The 17,607-nt window shown below is 37.5% G+C and overlaps 1 protein-coding gene across 1 annotated transcript in view; it reads right to left on the bottom strand.

The window, feature by feature from the left end:
• Positions 1-7,010, bottom strand: part of Ptger3 (prostaglandin E receptor 3) — a 75,306-nt gene extending 68,296 nt beyond the window's left edge. The window contains exon 1 of the mRNA XM_047528714.1: positions 5,962-7,010. Coding sequence (XP_047384670.1) covers positions 5,962-6,858 — 897 coding nt within the window. The 5' untranslated portion in view covers positions 6,859-7,010. The remainder of the gene's footprint in view (positions 1-5,961) is intronic.
• Positions 7,011-17,607: the final 10,597 nt, after the last annotated feature.

Raw genomic sequence — 17,607 nt, 5'->3', positions numbered from 1 at the left:
GCGGTCTGCACAAATTGTGGAGAATTTCCACTCTGCAGTGTTACTTGTGTCTGTGTGTCTGTGTGTGTGTCCCTTTCATTAATGAAGCCACACATTGCCCATCTGTCCATCTGTTATGTCTTTATACAAATGAATTATTACATTTCATATAAAATGTTATCACATACTTAAGGGGACAGGATATAAGAAGAACCCTCAAGAATGATTAATTTGGTTACCCCTTTTTGTATAAAAGTTGGAATTTTCTGGAGAAAAGGGGGACTTGAAGGACATCTAATAATCCTCAAGAAGCAGAGATGGTGGGAATCAAAGTACACACTTCCTATTTATCTCCATGATGATGAATTGCAGAAAATAGGGGAGGCAGAATTTAATGTTAGGTCTCTGCACATCTGAGTTGGGAGATAAATGTGGAACATGGGTGGATTATAAAACTGATACACAAATGTAAAGCATTTCGGGAGGACTTCCCCACACTGCTTCCCAAGAACAGAGCCAGAACTGAAAACCGAAGCAAAGCACTTGACCTCCTTCACCTATCACCCCTCGGTTCCCCAGAACAGTCACAGCCTAAATGCTTGCAGTGTATACTCCTGAGTGTTATTCCCAAAAAAACGAACCTACGGAAACTTTTATAATTAGAGTTATTGACCTTTACAGCTTTTTCAAAAGAAAGGCCGATGAGTCACAATTATGTTATAATTCAAGACCATCTGAATTTCTTCAAAGATGAAAGCTTAAGGAGTGTTTAATTCTTGGCTGTCTCTTGTAAACCGAAAATTTAAAATTTGCATTTTTTAGCCCTGATTTATCTCATTAATCTTCAAGTTATATTGGCTTCTGGATAGATATATCATTGAGATCATCCACCATCACCCTATGTGTGTGTGGTGTTCAAAAGCTGCTGTCACTTAGGGGTCCCCTTCCAACAATACTAACAAAACAGTCCCCCTTCTAAATTGCCCATTTTGGTTCACTGAACTATGATTCTCCTAAATAAAAGAACTTCAGGGCTGGGTTGTAGTTCAGTGGTAGTGTGCTTGCCTAGCATGCATGAGGTCCTGGGTTTGAGCCTTGGCACCACATAAAAGTAAAATAAAGGTATCATGTCCATCTACAACTAAAGAATATTTAAAAAAATACAACTGGATATCATACTTAAATAATAAGCTCAAAATAATTTTTAAAAAAAACAAAAAATAAAAGAACTTCAGAATATCTTACATTAAAAAGTCTAATAGCACTACCTCTGTGCTTTACAGATAAATGGATATGTAACTTGCTTTGTGCTATTTTTAAGACTAGAATCCATGGCCTCTAAGCTAAACAAACAAAAAGAAAACTGAGACTCAAGAGTCAGATAACCTGAATTATAAGTCTGTTCCTGATATCCTATGTTCAAGCTCTTTATCTGAATGATGTATATGATAGTGACAGTCTTACAGGATTCAATTAGATGAGGCAATATATGTGAAGACTTTCAGCACAGCTCAGAGGACTTAGTAGATACCTCAGCAGATGTCTCCTAAAATCAGCTGAGCTTTTCTAATATTTTTTATAAGATCCAGTCTTTATTTTTTTAATAAGTATTTTATTTATTTATTTTTATTTGGTGCCCAAGGATCAAACCCAGTGCCTCACATATGCTAGGCAAATGCTCTATCACTGAGCTACAGTTCCAGTCCCCTTTCTTATATTTCTAATAGCATCTCTCTTACCTTTTCTTCTATAACTCTTCTCTTCCCTCTCTGTCTCTAACCTAAGGCCCCAATTGACCTCAAAAGCAAGTCACAACTGATCTCATGTTCTCATTTTCCAGCCCTTTTCTATCTATACACTGCAAGCTCTGCCAATAAACTCTTCCTCATTCAAAAACCCCAAAAAGAGTTTCTACTGCCTACTGGCAAAAGAGCAAAATCCTCATCCTGTCTTTTAGTGACTACATCTGGATCCACGAACATTTTCAAACCATGACCCCCATTATTTCAGTGTGAACACTCTGTTGTCATTGGCTGGGTACCTGAGCACCCTTGGGTCAGCCATGAAGTCTTGTTGCACCATCTGCCCCTTCCAGAATGCCTACTCTGGTCAATTTAGATGAACTTTTTTCTTAATTGGAAGGCATGAATTATACCCTATCTTGCATCATTGTTCTTAATTGCTTCACTCATAAATATGGAAATATTAATCCTCTGAACAGATTATAACTCTTTGAGCAGTTTTTAGTAAGTCTATTTAGACCAGAGGTGTAGTTCAGTGGTAGAGTGCTTGCCTATCATGTATGGTGCCCTGGGTTCAACCCCCAGCAACCCTCCCCCAAAAAAATAAGAAAAAATAAGTCTCGTCAGTAGCCCCTCCACAGTATATTGCTGTAAACTCAAAAATGTAAACAATCATGAAAAAAATCTTAACTTTCATAAAAACAAACTATAGAGGACTTTCCTATAAAACAGATTCACAGGCTTAACCATTTTTCCTGAAGCAACATCCTAAATATGGCAGAAATCTATAGGTAAAGATGATTAGAAATTGAGAAATATTTTATACACTATAAAATGCATTCCTTTTGTAAAGTAATCTAGCACATCTATCTACCATGTGTGGAAGATTAAAGGAAAATTTCACTTAAAATACATCAGTCATTCCTCAATTTTTTAGAAAAAAATCCCAACCATATTGTAAATTATCTTCTCAAATTGAAGCATCCTAATCCAATTTGTGAACACTGAGCAGAGAATTTGCTGGTTCAAATTAAAGGCAAAAACTCCAACACTGGAGATGAGAAATTGTTTGTTCTTCCCATCTTCCTGTTTACAGTTGATAGTCAGCTTTATATTTTCTATTAGCTTTTTTTGAATTGGCTAATTGCTAGCTTTATATTTAAGACAGGTACAGTATTAACCACATTCTACCTGTTTAGGGACACCAGGATAAAAAGATAAAATGTACTCATGGCTTCCTTTGAACAACATCCTGTTTCCTGCTCCTGGAACCTTGGCTATTATGTCAAATAACTGGACTACTTGGTAGGCATGTCTCATGAAATATAAAACAATAACAGTAAGTCAAAAAGATCGCATTTCTGAGTTCCTGGGCTGATTCCAACAGAACAACAACTTGATACATTAAATGAGGAGTGACTATGAGCTATACGTCATCTATCACCGTGATGTATCCTTTCATTGAATTTTCCATCCCATATTCATATTCATATATGTGATATATATTCATAAATCACACCTCATCATTCTCGACATTAATTTCACATCTCATATTGTATTTTGTGAAATTTCTAGGAAAAAAGAATAAGAAAACAAGCTTTTATGTGCATCATACACAAACCCTCCATTTAAGTATTTTTGTAGTAGGAGCTTGTGGCAGTGGGAATATTTTCTTATTATGGCATCTCTTCTCTGCTAAGTTTTGCTACAGTAACAGTTGAATATTATTATAGATGCGATAGTCTTCCAATGTAAGACATATTCAAGGTCCTTTTAAGTAAGGAATCTGGATAACTTGATTAAGTGTCCTATGGCCAATCCAAAAAAAGCACTTAGAAATACATATTTACCCATAGCTTGAAAAAAAAAAGTCTAAAATATGATTTCTCACTTTAACACTAATACACTGAAGATTCTATTTACTGGGTCCTGGTATTTTCATCTTGTAATTCCCTAACCTATTAAGGCAGTTGTGCCAGTTTCTTCCTTTTAAATAATTCCATCTTTGTATTATAGATCTTTCTGAAGATAAGTGGAGATTTAATTTCAGTGGTACACAAAACAGAAGATGGAACCATTTCTTCCAGAAAGTACCTGTTTTGAAACTGAATTTATCTTCTTTGGTATGATCACATGTTGAGTTTAATTTTTTATGAAGTGTTTGATAAAATGCCACAAATCAATAAATATTATCTGAATGGAGATATTAATTCAAAATTAAATAAAACTAGTTTTAAATATAGTCTTCCCCCAGAGAGTGAGTCTGATTATGCTGTTACAATTTTCAGAATTGTTTTATTCTTCCTGAGGCCACCATATTCATGCTATTTGAGTGAAATTTTCCAAATAAAAAACACTAGTTTCTCTTCCTCTTAAAGACAAACAAGTTACAAATTTGATTAGCAGCATGGTATGCATTTTATTCAAATGATTTAACTGCATTTTTTTTCTAGGATATAAATTGTGCAATACGGAAAACTCAAAGACAAGGAACTCAAATGACAGCTGTGAAAAATTTAGACATTCTATGTGCCTTGAAAATTACGTTAGCTTCAATAAAGTTTTGTTGTTGTTCTTGCTGTCATTTTGGGCTTTGGGGGCTTTTTTTTTTTTTTTTGGTATAACTCTTTTTTCCTCCTGTTTGGTCACCTACATACTATCAATTCCTCAACCATAGAAGCAAATAATGTCTAAAACTGGTGCTGGTTTTGATAATGACATCAGCCTGAGTTCTAGCTGCTGGAACGCAGAACTGTACCATAGAGTGACTCGTGGGAAGTTAAGTCCCAACATAACTCTTCTTGTCACCATGTCACTATTTGGAGCCAAGGTTTGTGTTCAAATGTTCCACACCAGTTACACACAGGAATTCTCCAATGTCTGCTTTGTCAAATGCAGGAGAGAGCAGAGGGGAGGACTGCTTTTCTATTTTAAAAGACAAGAATTTAAAAACTATATATGGTGCACAATGTTGATGTCCTTATTGTCATCCAACTCTACACTTAAAAATAATTGGAATAGTAAATTTTATGTTATGCATAAAAAAACTATGTGATAGATTCTGAAATCCACATCCATGTGCTTTAGAGGTTTTCCAAACTGTTCATAAATTTACAGGTCCCGTAGATAATCAGTTATAACTCTGTGACCTTAATCAGGTTGCTCCTTCTTCAACATCTGCCTGAATCCTAAAAAAACATTAATTCTGCAGCCATTAGTAAACAGCATTCACCAACTGAAGTTTTGGCTTATTGCAGGAAAAAACGCCTCAAAAATACTATTTAAGAGTGGTGGGTAGGGAGCATGGGGAAGCGTTTCTTGCTTCCTGGGTAGTTGGAAGGTTTGCTGGTGTGAGGAGATGGAGGGTGAAGAAACCCTTATCTCCTATTCCCAGGATTCCTCATGTCCCATCCCTGAGTGCTTGGTAGTACAAGCAAATGCTGACTACAGGGAGTTATTGGGTTGCTGGGTCCCAGGAATGACTAAGTCAAGCTCTTTCTACAGGACAAATTGCTGCATCAAGTTGCATCCTTCAGGGGCTGTGGCTGTGGCTCAGGGATAGAGTGTTTGCCTAGCATGTGCGAGGCACTGGGTTCCATTCTCAGCACCACATATAAATAAATAAAATAAAGGTCCATCTAAACTAAACATAAAAACATAAACAAAAAAATTTAAAAGGTGTCAGGGATTTAAAAAAAGAAAAAAAATTTAAAAAGATGTCAGGAATTAAAAAAAAAAAAAAGACGCAGCCTTTACTCTCCTTCCTCCAGTTCAGAATCATTCTAGAAGTAAAGTCAGCATAGGTTTGCAGCTCAGAAGCTGCAAAAGGGTGGCGCCTGTCTGGGGTGGCATGTAGGGTACTTTTATGGACTGAAAATCACCTTAAATATAAGAGGCATTAGAAATAAGGAGAAAGTACACAGTATCAGGCTATGGTTTGCATCACCATTCTCCTAAAGCATAAACTTCTACCTGTGTACGTGCACTGAAAATGATACCTGAGTCTCCTGTACTCTCTGGGCAGTGATCTGCAATCGTGCCTAACCCGTGCCTAAGGCGATGCCTGGCACTTGGTGCTCAACAAGTGAGAAGCTCAACTCCGAAGTAGCAACCCAGAGAGCGCAGGAGAGGTCTCCTCGATGCTCTGGGGTTGCAAACACAACCATACAGGTACTGTCACTTCTAGAAGGCTCCATTTTCAGCCCAAACCGATACCTTCCCATACCCTGGAACTACCTACCAAAAGCGGCGACCAGCAGACTGACAGCACGCACATGATCCCCATGAGTTGAATGGCTGTCTCAGTTGTGATCCGGCCCCACTGGGCACTGGACTGCGATGCCGCAGCTTTGGCCCGGCAGCGGGATACCAGGGCCTTAATGGTGGCCAGGTTACAGGCGAAGGTGACGGCCAAAGACAAGAGCCCCAGAAAGGCGAAGGTGGAGGCGAAGAAAAGGTTGCCCCAGTTGTTGGAAGAGTTAGTCCCGTTGCCTCCTCGACCGGTGCTTATGAAGCACCACGTCCCAGGCCATTGAACAGTGTACTGGCCCACACCCAACACCGGCAACAGGGCGAAGGCCAGCACTGACAACCACACACCGAGCAGCACAGCTCGGGTGGCGCATGTCTTCATGTGGCTCGCGTACCAATGTGGCGCCCGAATGGCCAGCGCCCGCTCGACGGCCATGGCGCTGGCGATAAAGAGCGAGGAGAGCCCAAAAACAGTCATGGTCAGACCAAAGAAGGTACACAGCCGCCCCGACGGGTCGTGCTGCTCCCAACGTTGCTTGGAGAGGTACACGACAATGACCACCGGAGTGGTGAGCAGCTGCCCAACCAGGTCGGTCAGCGCGAGCCAGCCGATGCACAGCAGGAAGGACTTCTTGCGCTTGCTCTCCCGGCGCCGGTAGCTGCGAGACACGAGCAGCATGGCCAGCGCGTTGCCCACGAAGCCGGTAATCAGCATGGTAATCGGGAAGGCCACTGACACGGATCCGCAGTCCTCCCCCGACCCTGGGGGGCGGGTGAGGTTGCCCCGCGCCTCGGCGGAGCGCTCGTGCGCCCACATGCCCGGGTAGGAGTTGTTGAGGCGGGTGCAGAAGGGGGCGTCCCCGCCGTCGCCCCGGGTCTCCTTCATGTTGACTTTGAGGTGAGGAGGGGACGGTGCCCGGAGAGCAGCAGCGAGAGCTGGCAGACGGGTATCGGGCAGTGGCCGAGGCGGGCGGCGACCCAGGATGGGACGGGGCTGCCCTCCATGGTGCGGGGCTCAGCCGCCGCCACGCTCCGCTACTCCCGCGGCAGCGCCACCAGAGCTTCGGGGGCCAGGCAGGCGCGTGGTACGCTCGGTAGAGCCTCGGGCTCCCAGGCGAGGCTGGGCGCCCAGCCCCTCAGTTAAGCCCGAGGGGCGGGGCGCTGTGGGTGTGGGCTGAAGTAGGGGAGGGCGGAGAGGCCAAGGAGCGCTCCTCCCCGTCGTCTGCTGGCTTCCCCGCCCGCCGCCGCTCCAGGACACTTCCAGGAGGACTCCTCTCCAAATGCCCCTGCTCCTGGCAGGACCCGTCAGCCGCTTGCCTTTTTGCTGGCCACGGCACCTCCTCCAGTTCTCCCGCAGGGGAGTATCTGTGGGTGGCGAGCTGTTAAAATGTCTCACTGGGTTTTCCAGGAGAGCCGCCGAAGGCGGACCTGAGCACCTGTCCTCTAGCCACAGACCCTCAAACTGGGACCCTATCCTCCCGAAGCCCTTTTGTAGCCACTCCAAGTGCAAATCACTTATCCTTAAGCAATTTACGCAACCACAGTCCTTCATACAGCTGAGTTGGTACGTTTTCCTTCTTACTTCAGGAGTCTAGGCTGATCATGAAAACGCCATGCTGTCCTGGTCCCAGGGCGCCAGTGAAACTATAAAGTTAATACAGTGTCTGAAGATTTAAGGGAATAGACGCAGGCAAACAACAACAACAACAACAAAATCAGATTCAAACACGAAGAAATCCCAACTACTATCCTTTCCTCCTCCCCTAAAAGAAAGTCAGCTAGGGCAAAAGTTGCTAGAGGCAGATGACAGACACCTATGTATCTGAAAGAATGAAATCAACTGCCGCCAGACTGAGTAAGCGGGAGGTCGGCGAGGAAGAAGCATTTCCTCCCAAAGCGTTCGACCATCTTTCTCCACCCCTTGCTCTTTCTCAATTAGAACTAGAAACTGCATTTAATCCCTAGAAACTGCATTTAATCCACATAAAACTTCGCCTGTGAAAATAGGATAATTGTCTAGTAACATATTTTAGTAGGCCAATATTTTGCTACTTTCATGTTTTCAAAACCATTTTATCAGAGATCCTACAGGTACTATTGCCATTATTATTATTATTCCTCCCCCTCCCCCTCCTTCTCCCCCCCCCCTCCTCCTCCTTTTTAGGTGAGGTAATTGAAGTTCCATGGAGTTAAAGAATGTACCCAAAATTACTCAACCATTTCCTCTCCATTCTCCTTATTTAAAGCAGTGTTCTTTACTAAGACATCACAACTGCTCTCATTAGATGAAAATTAATGTGGAGACCAGTTTTTTATAAATCTTTGTAGGTTTGGCTTTTTCACCTCTTCACATTGTGTAGAAAATAAAAAAGATTTTAAAAATTTACAAATTTAATTTTTCCTCATATTTAAAAAAATCAGACCTAATCATATGGTACTGTGAAGACCACTGATCAGAATGATTCATATTAATTTTAAGAACCCAGTTAGTTTCGAAGTCAGGTAAATTTTTTGCCTTAGTTTAGCTGATGTTCTGTTTGGGCGCAAATATATATAAAGCTGAAAATAGGTTAGGTCATTCTGCATTCTTTGTGTTGTTTTGATTCTGTAGGAGCTTGAGAAAACATCATTGTAGTGTTGTATTGTGTTTAATGGGAAAAAAGTAAGAATGCAATTTAAAGTACATTTGAACCACCTGCATTAATCACGATACTGTTTCATTTTGTTTCTCTGTCACTTTAAAAGTTCTTGCACTTTTGAGTTTTATTTAATAAAATGTCATGTTTACAAAGAAGACAACAACTAGGAAGGAACAGCCATGTGGCTTACCTTTTAAATCTTCCCCAAACTTTTTTTTATTACTTTGAATTAATATCAAACTCATATTTAAGAGTTTTTCTAAAATAATGTCAAATTAAGAAATATTTGTAATTATCAGATACAAGACTGCATTTGGATAAATTACATCAAATTCAAGTTTCCAGGAATTAATAAAATTCTAGTGTAAGGATATATTTAAGAAATGTTATTCATATAGCAAATAAAGTAAGCCTAATGTCTCTCCAGATATATTAAAAATTACTCATTTTTATTCATGAATACTTGACTTCTTTAAAATGATTACTTCTATTGTACTGCATGTTGTAATAAGCTGCACTTCTTAAGAATGACAAGTATCAGGTTATGTATTAGCAAAGAATTAACATTAGTCTCATTTAGTCACCTTGACACCAATGCAATAAACGTGTTACATTTCAGACCTTTTGTGTAACAACTTTTTAACATTTTGTTTCCTCACATCTAAGTTACCTGATTTGTTGCTATTCACCTTGCAATCTTATGACTTTGAGGATCTGAGTCTTCATACAAAGGAAGCTGGTAGTCGAATTCTTGTTAGCCACTTTTTGCTCAAGTTATTATAGAAATAATTTGCATTGCATTGGTCTGAAACAACATCACCTTCTAGTGGTCTAAAAGTTAATAACAAGCAGTATGCTATTGAGTTTCTACAAAACTACTGTATGCTTTATTAGGAAACCTCTGATTTCTTTCCTAGAGAGTTATTATGTAACTGTAGTTGCTTTTTTTTCCTTTAAGCTCACAAACTTTCAGCTCTGATGAATTAATAAACTTATGAAGATTAAATAAAGACCACGAACTCAAATGTTTTTTTTTAAAGTTTTGAAGCAAAACTTTTTATATTTTTTAATTCTTCTGTAGAAATTTTTCAACACATAAATTGTATCACTGTATCTTATAGTTTTAATATCTACATATCAATATTTAGATAGTGTTGATGAATTTGATGTTTACTTTTGTTGAACTTCCATCAAGAAATCTTAAATATAGGCAAAAATGGACTGGGGGTATAGCTCAGTGGTAGCACTTGCCTAGCATATGCATACCCTGGGTTTGAATCCCAATACCAAGAACAAATAACAAACCCCACAAGATTAATAATTAGTTCCATGTAAGCAGGCCCTTCATTGCCTCATTATGATGGAAAGTATCTGAAATTGTCTCCATAAAGTCAACTGTTAAGTGTATGGTTGTTTTGTTTTTTGTTTTTCCATTCATTTAATGAACATTCACTGAGCACCTAACCTATGTCAGACACTATTCTGTAATTAGGGATACAAAAATAACATCCAAAAAATTCTCTACATCTTGTGTTCTTGATAATAGTCATTCTAATTGGAGTTAGATGAAATCTTAGGGTGGTTTTAACTTGCATTTCTCTAATTACTAGGAATGATGAGAACTTTCTCATATATTTGTTGATCACCTGTATATCTTCTGTGAAGTGTCTGCCCATTTCCTTAGTCCATTTATTGATTGGGTTCTTTGTATTTTGGGTGTAAAGTTTTTTAAGTTCTTTATAAAGTTTGGAGAGGAGTGCTCTGTCTGAAGTGTGTGTGGAAAAGATTTTCTCCCACTCTGTAGGCTCTCTTTTTACACTGTTATTTCCTGTGCTGAGAAAAATCTTTTTAGTTTGAATCTATTCAATTTATTGATTCTTGCTTTTATTTCTTGCATAGGTCTTGTTAAGGGTGTATGTGGGGGAAAAGGCACATCATACATTGCTGGTGGAGTTGCAAATTGGTGCAGCCACTCTGGAAAGCAGTATAGAGATTCCTCAGAAACCTTGGAATGAACCCGCCATTTGACCCAGCTGTCCCACTCCTCGGTTTATACCCAAAGGACTTACAATCAGCATACTCCAACGATGCAGCCACATCAATGTTCATAGCTCGCTTTGAAATTAATCAGTCCACTTTGAATGCCTTTCATTTGTGCTTAATAGAATTTATAAACTAACCACACTTTGTTATTTGCAAGGCAGTGTGAAACTGGCATAGACATTGCTATGGTTTGAGTATGCGCCTTCAAAATCCAGGTGTTGAAATGTAACAACTAATGCCCAAGGTATGGTGACATATGCCTGCAACCCTAGCTACTCAGGAAGCCAAGGCAGGAGGATTCCAAGCTTGAGGTCAGCCTGGACAATGTAGTGAGATCTTGTTTCAAAATAGAGGCAATTGCTCCCTTTTCCCCCCTTATGCCTTCACCAGACATCAAATGCTGGGACCTTGATCTTGAACTTCCCCGCCTACTGAACTGTGAGAAACCAATGTGTTCTTTATATATTACCCAGCCTGTTACTCTGTTATAGTGGCATAAATGGACCAAGACAAACAGTTCAGTGAATGTTTTAGAAAGTATTTTATGTGCATTCATAATGTAGATATAGATAATGTATACATTCAAATTCAACTGATTTTTGTGAAAGGCATTATAAAAACATCTTGAATAAGAGCGCTGGAAAAAACTAGATCATCTATGAGGAAATATAAATGAACATAAACCTTACTATACACAAAACGGATCACACACAAGTGATGTCATAGATATTATGTATGCACCCCTGATGTGGGATGGGAATAAGGACTTCACTTTCATAGCAGTCTTTATAAAAACCCCAACCCAAGTCTAATCACAAAAAATGACAAACCCAGAATAGGGGTACCTCTATAGGATACACAAGACCAACATCTTTATGAAACAATGAGAAACTTAGACCAGAATAGGAAGACACTACATTTAAATTCAGTGTGGTACTCCTTAAATGGGTCATGAAATAAAAATGTGAAAAAATTGGTGAAATTCAAGAGATGTTAATGTGCAAATACGGTTTCTTGGCTTTTACAAATATACTATGGTTATATACTAACAACAGAAAAAACTGAATGAGGGTATAGGGGAACTCTATTTTTATCTTTGCAACTTTTCAGTAAATCTAAAATCATCAAAAACTTTCATCAGTTCCTATATAGGCTTAGATTATTATTTGCATGTTTGTACTCCTGGGTAGGCACCATTATATTGTTTCAATATATAGTATTCATACAACATGCAAAAGTTATCCGTACATCTCAGTGGTATTTTTACATAGGTACACACAATTGTAACCACCAGATTTGAGAAGTACAATCTTACCAACCAAAATGGTTGTTCCAATACAGTATATACACATCACTGACCCAAACATCACTTCTATCACCATAGCTGTGTTTTTGTACTTCATACCAATCTAACTGCACAGACCTCAGTATGACCTCAGTATGACCCCTTTTCAGACAGTTGTGTATTTGAAAGCATATATTAAGTTGTACAAAGTGAAATAGGTCAAATTGATTGGTAGATTTCAAGTGTTCTGTACCCATATTTGTACTCAATTACATAAATTATGACAGCTACACAAATCTGTTGTGGGCTTTTTACATTTGCTTCTCAGCTGTCAATTTTTGCTTCATTTATTTTGAAACTTAGGTGACCAAACTGACTTTCTTGATCAGGTAACGGATTTATCACCATGAAAAAACCTTCATCCTTTTCTTTGCTCTCAAATCTCCTTCCTGAAATCTCTATTTCTTCTGCTACCATTTCATTTCCAACCTATTAATTTCCAATGGGTTTCTTGTAAGAGCATGTTTTCCCCTTTTCATAGTGATAATCTCTTTTAATCAGTGTTTAATGTTACCTTTAGCAAAATATTGATAGTTTCGGTTTAAACCCACCATCCCCATCCCATGTTCTTTGTCCTATTTTCTTTTTCTAGCTTCATTACTATTTACCCCTCTCCTTTCAACTTTTCAGTCTACTTTCAAGATGCATCAACACTGTAATGTAATTACAACAGTGCAATGTACTTCCACTTCTTCCTTCTTGAACTGTGGTACTGTTGTGTATTTTTCCTTGCATATAAGTTCAATAATATATAAACAGCTTCCTTTTAAAGAGAATTACATAATAAAGCATATACCCAGTTAACACTTATTACATTTTGTGTGAACAGATTTCCATCAATCATTATGCCAAATGACATCCTTTTTCTTTTTAGACGTGTAAATTCTAGATTTTTAAAATTGCTTTGGATTTCATCTCTATTTTCTAAATATACCCTGACACCTTGACATAGCTTTTTCTTTATAAGAGGTTGCACTGCTTCTTTAGTCTACCACCATTATTGTCATTGTTCCCATCCTTTTCTCTGGCTTTTCAGCAATTATGATTTCGCTGAGGCTGTCCTCATGCTTCCTATAATTGGAACTCATACCAGTTTCTTGCATTTGAGGCGGTTTCCCCTGACATTACTTAAGAATTCCAACTCTTAAAATATCCAGACATGTGAAACCCCACCCTGGTATTCTCCCTATAAACATCAGTGTCCTGCAGTTTCATACCCTTTCCACTTCTACCAACTCAGGGAGAATATAAGAGGATACACTAAGGAATCTCTGCATAAAGTCCTAGAAATACTTAAAGGAGCAAGCTAGAAACTAGTGTTGTTTCCCTTTCTCAGTTATCACTGCCAACCACAGCCTTTTGGTGTATGTACTAAAAAATACAGGTGTGCTTCAGATGAAAGGATAAAACGTGGCTTGAAGTGAAAGACTTCTGCTCCTACTTTTTCTTCTCACATCCTAATTAATCTTTTTTTTTTTTGTAGTTCTTGAAATGGAAATTTAGCTGACTTAACTCTATTTTCCTAATTGCAGGCTTTCAAGTCACATCCCCAAGTACTGTTTTAGTCAAAACCCACAAACTGATGACAAATTATTTAAAATCAAAATCAAAACAAAACTCTCATATTTTCTTTGGACTCATGAAGACATTTAATTCCAAACTTTTACTATCTAGTTTAAGTGTTTTCCAGTTTAGCTCCACTATGGTCAAGTACATTCTTTGACAAAATCCTTGAGATTGTTCACAATTGCTTTATGGTTCAACAAGTGTTCATGTAAATGTTTCATGTGCAATTTTTTGACTCCATACTTATACAACTTCTAAGAAGTCTATCTCCACTTAGCATGGTTGGACTGATAACTTCAAACATTTTTAAACTTATGAAGAATTAAGAAATGGCCTACTTAAACTAACAGAAAAAAAATGTTTTGTCTTGACACTTAGATCTACTCAGTAGTTTTCATGGTGGTTTATCTTGAAAAAACATTCAAAATAATAGCTTTTGCAATTTTTCTTTCAGTATTTGTCCTATTAATTAGTACCAGGGAAAAATAACTGATCAAAAACTCTTAAGAATCAACAACTACTTACTAAATGACATTTCCTTCAGCAAAAAGTACTTACTAAAAATCAGACTATACTAAAGGTAAGATACTGAGGAAGGACAAGCCCTTCCAAGAATTGCACCAAACTCCTATGGAAATTCAAGAGGGGCCCAAGGAATGGAATTGGAATGGGATGTCTGTATACTTAAGAATGCTGGAGTTGGGATGGGGGGACACTGGGAAAAAAAAAAAACAAAAAACACGAACTTAGCAAGTCAAATCTGGAAGGCAGTGAAAGGGTCTAAGCAAATAAATGACAAATGACATTAATAGAAATGTTCATTAACAAGATCATTTTGTAATCAGATATGGAACATTTAACACTTGGTGAGACACTCATTTAGTAAATACTATTTATTAAAAGTTCACTGCAGGCCAGAGGATCATTTAGGAGGTAATTGTAATATCCCAGCCTATAAAACAAAGCAACGGCAGCATTAACAGTGTGGGTACGAAGTTTAGGCAGAATTCTCAATTCTAGGTAAATCAGATTTTGAGTAGGAAGGCACAAGGGAAATCTAAGAAGATTCTCAAATTACTGATAATGCTGTTTATCAATGCAAAATGTGATGTGAGATAACGGAGTGGTCTGACATTTAAAGGAGATATGCAGAGGCAATTAGACATGTGGATCTGATGCTCTAAATAGGAAACACCTGAGAAATGTGTTAGGGATTCATCAATAGATAGATCAGAATACATGGGGAGAGGAGTAAAGAAGGCAAATATTTGTTTCATACTTTACCCCAGAGATCAAGCACTTATGAAATCTCATTTAATTCCCCAAAGTAGATGCCTTTTATTTTCACTTAATGGATGTGACACCTGTATGCATAATGATCACCCCAGGGGTCATGCAGTTACCTGAATAATACTCTAGCCAAGAACTCTGAATTCAGTAGGAGAGATTTAAAAAATCAAGTCTTCCTGCCCATTCTACCACCAGCTCTCATCCACTAAATCAATTCACTTTATATTACATTCTGGTTGGCATGATTACAAAGTTCCTTCTCTTTCTGAGGGCCCTCACAGTTGCAATATTTTTAGTTACCTGAAAACATGATCAAGTCTTCAGTTTTTTCAAAGAGAATACTTTTAGTTCACTTTGTCTAGAAACTTGTCCTTCAAGACTGATTGCTCCCATTTCCAAAGAACAGTTATTCCGAAAGGGTATGTCTGCCTACCTTTAACTTATTGAAGTTAAGTTTCTTTACCAATTTATTAGTTTAAAAACATGTGAACTGACCACTTAAAACAATTTTCTTTTTCCCACACTTAGCTAAAGAAGTTGGGGTTGGGGTGGGGGGAGGACAATTCCCCATATTCTAACATCATCTTCAGTGATGGCTATGAATGCCATAGCAAGAAGGGAAGATAGTAAACAATAACTTATCTTTGTAACTGTTCTTAGAGATGGTTTTGTACATTTAAAGCTTATTCTGAACACAGATGTTTATTATCAGATAAATCACCATTCAATACTGTGTAGATGAAAATCCAAAAGGAAACTGACAAACTTAGCACCTAAAATGAACAGATGTTGAATGCTATAAAGTGATAATTTTAAGAGTAATCCAGGAATCACATTATAACATTTTGTTTTACCACAGATAATAAGGTGTGTAATATTCTGGTAGGAAGTATTCAACTAATTTGAGAGTTCTAAGTCACAAGTACACAAGGCTGTAACGTGTAACAATTTGTTTTAAACCAAGCACTCATATAAAAACATGTATATGAAGAGTTTAAAAACTGAATTAAACTAAGTTTCTTAAAAAAACATTAGATCATAGCTTAAAAATCTGTAATTTCTAACAAACACCCACACTTGATGCTTGACTCACAGACTTTATTTACATTTGTCTACAGCATCATTTCCTTATGAAATGAACTAGTACAGCTCAGTTAAACCAAGAAATCATAATCATCTGAATTGTCTGTAAACTCCTATTAACTAAATTTATAACCTTGCATTTGCTTAGTACAGCCAAAGTTTTAAATACAAGAGAGCACAAGAATAAACCAATGGTAACATGTAGAACCTAGATCATCATCTGGGTAACTTAGAAGATGTATTTTCAAAAAGTCTGAGGCACAATTACAAGAGAGCAAAATTCTTGTGCAACCTACAGTAAACGTAGCAAGGAAAATTAAGACATAAAAAACATGGGAAAGCTTGTAGTAAAAATATTATTAAAATATTTCTACATAAGGTATTTTGTTTTCATCTTTAGATAGGTTGAAGAGAAAAACATTCACTTTAAAATAAAAACAAATGTAATTTTGTTTGGTCTGTCTACTAAATACCTTAAAGTGTTTTAATTTTTATTTAAATTGCAGCAGACAATGTTAAGGAAAAAAACAAAACAGAAAACAAAAAACAAAAGCAATAGCCCATAACAAAAAGCCCCCAAGCACAATTTTTAATTTCCTCTAATATACTTACCTTGCATTGTCACTGAAGACACTGTTAAGAGAAACCTTTTATTTTTAAACTAGAAAACCAAATGGAACTCAAGTGACCATATTTTAATTCTGAGAAATAAAACTCTAAAAGCATTTTAAGCCATAAGTTATTTCAAGTGAATAGGGAAAAAATTGATTTTTTGCTTATATCATGCAGAAATAAGCATTCATTTGTTATTCAGAAGAAAATTTTATGCAATGTGCTTAAACATCAAGGCAAATATTCAAATTCACAATGTCTTTGTTGGCCTTCCACAAAAAGGAAATATACTTCAAAAAGTTTTCTTCAATTTGCTTATTAACTATGATTTAGCCTTTTCTACCCTATCATATTTGATACTAGATCTTTAAAGGATATCACACAAAGCCTCTTAAAACTGTTAAGACAAAACATTTTGAAATAAGATAAAAAAAAAAATCAGGCAACCATATCATTAGAAAACAGATGAACTATTACACTTTCTTGCCCCAAATTACAGTTCAGAAAGGAAAATGAACAACACCTTTCTCCTTCGATTCACAAGATTCTTTTGCATAAATGTGATAGTGCAAAACTGGTGTGAAGCTGCATAAAAGAGAGACAATGATTCTAAGGCACCCTCAGCATAGGGAATTTAAAATAAAGAAATTTCCAGTTGGCTGCTTTACAACTTAAAACTTGTCCTGGTAAGAATCACTCTGACATAGGTTAATAATAACAACATTAAAAAGGTTGTTTCCAATTAGTTTACCACTCTTGCCTCTATGCCCAAAGTACAGGCAAGCCTATTTAATCCTGTCTTAGTCAACAGACAGAATATATTTAGAAATGAGAAAAGTATTTAAATTAGGAAACAAAGGTACTTTGTTATGTTGAGATGGTTTTAAATGAAGCAAATGGTTGTAAATAATGAATAATAGACCATCTATTTTGGGACATTATGGCTTAAAATGCAATTTACTTTTAATTTCACAAATAAACACAGTTGTATTGTTCTGAAAAGCAATAAAGGCATGCACCTCTACTAGCAGATTTAGCACTTCTGACCAAGTAAGAC

The sequence above is a fragment of the Sciurus carolinensis genome, chromosome 1 (genome assembly GCF_902686445.1).
Source record: "Sciurus carolinensis chromosome 1, mSciCar1.2, whole genome shotgun sequence".
NCBI classification, from domain to species: Eukaryota; Metazoa; Chordata; class Mammalia; order Rodentia; family Sciuridae; genus Sciurus; species Sciurus carolinensis.
This window is presented reverse-complemented; position numbering and strand designations above follow the sequence as displayed.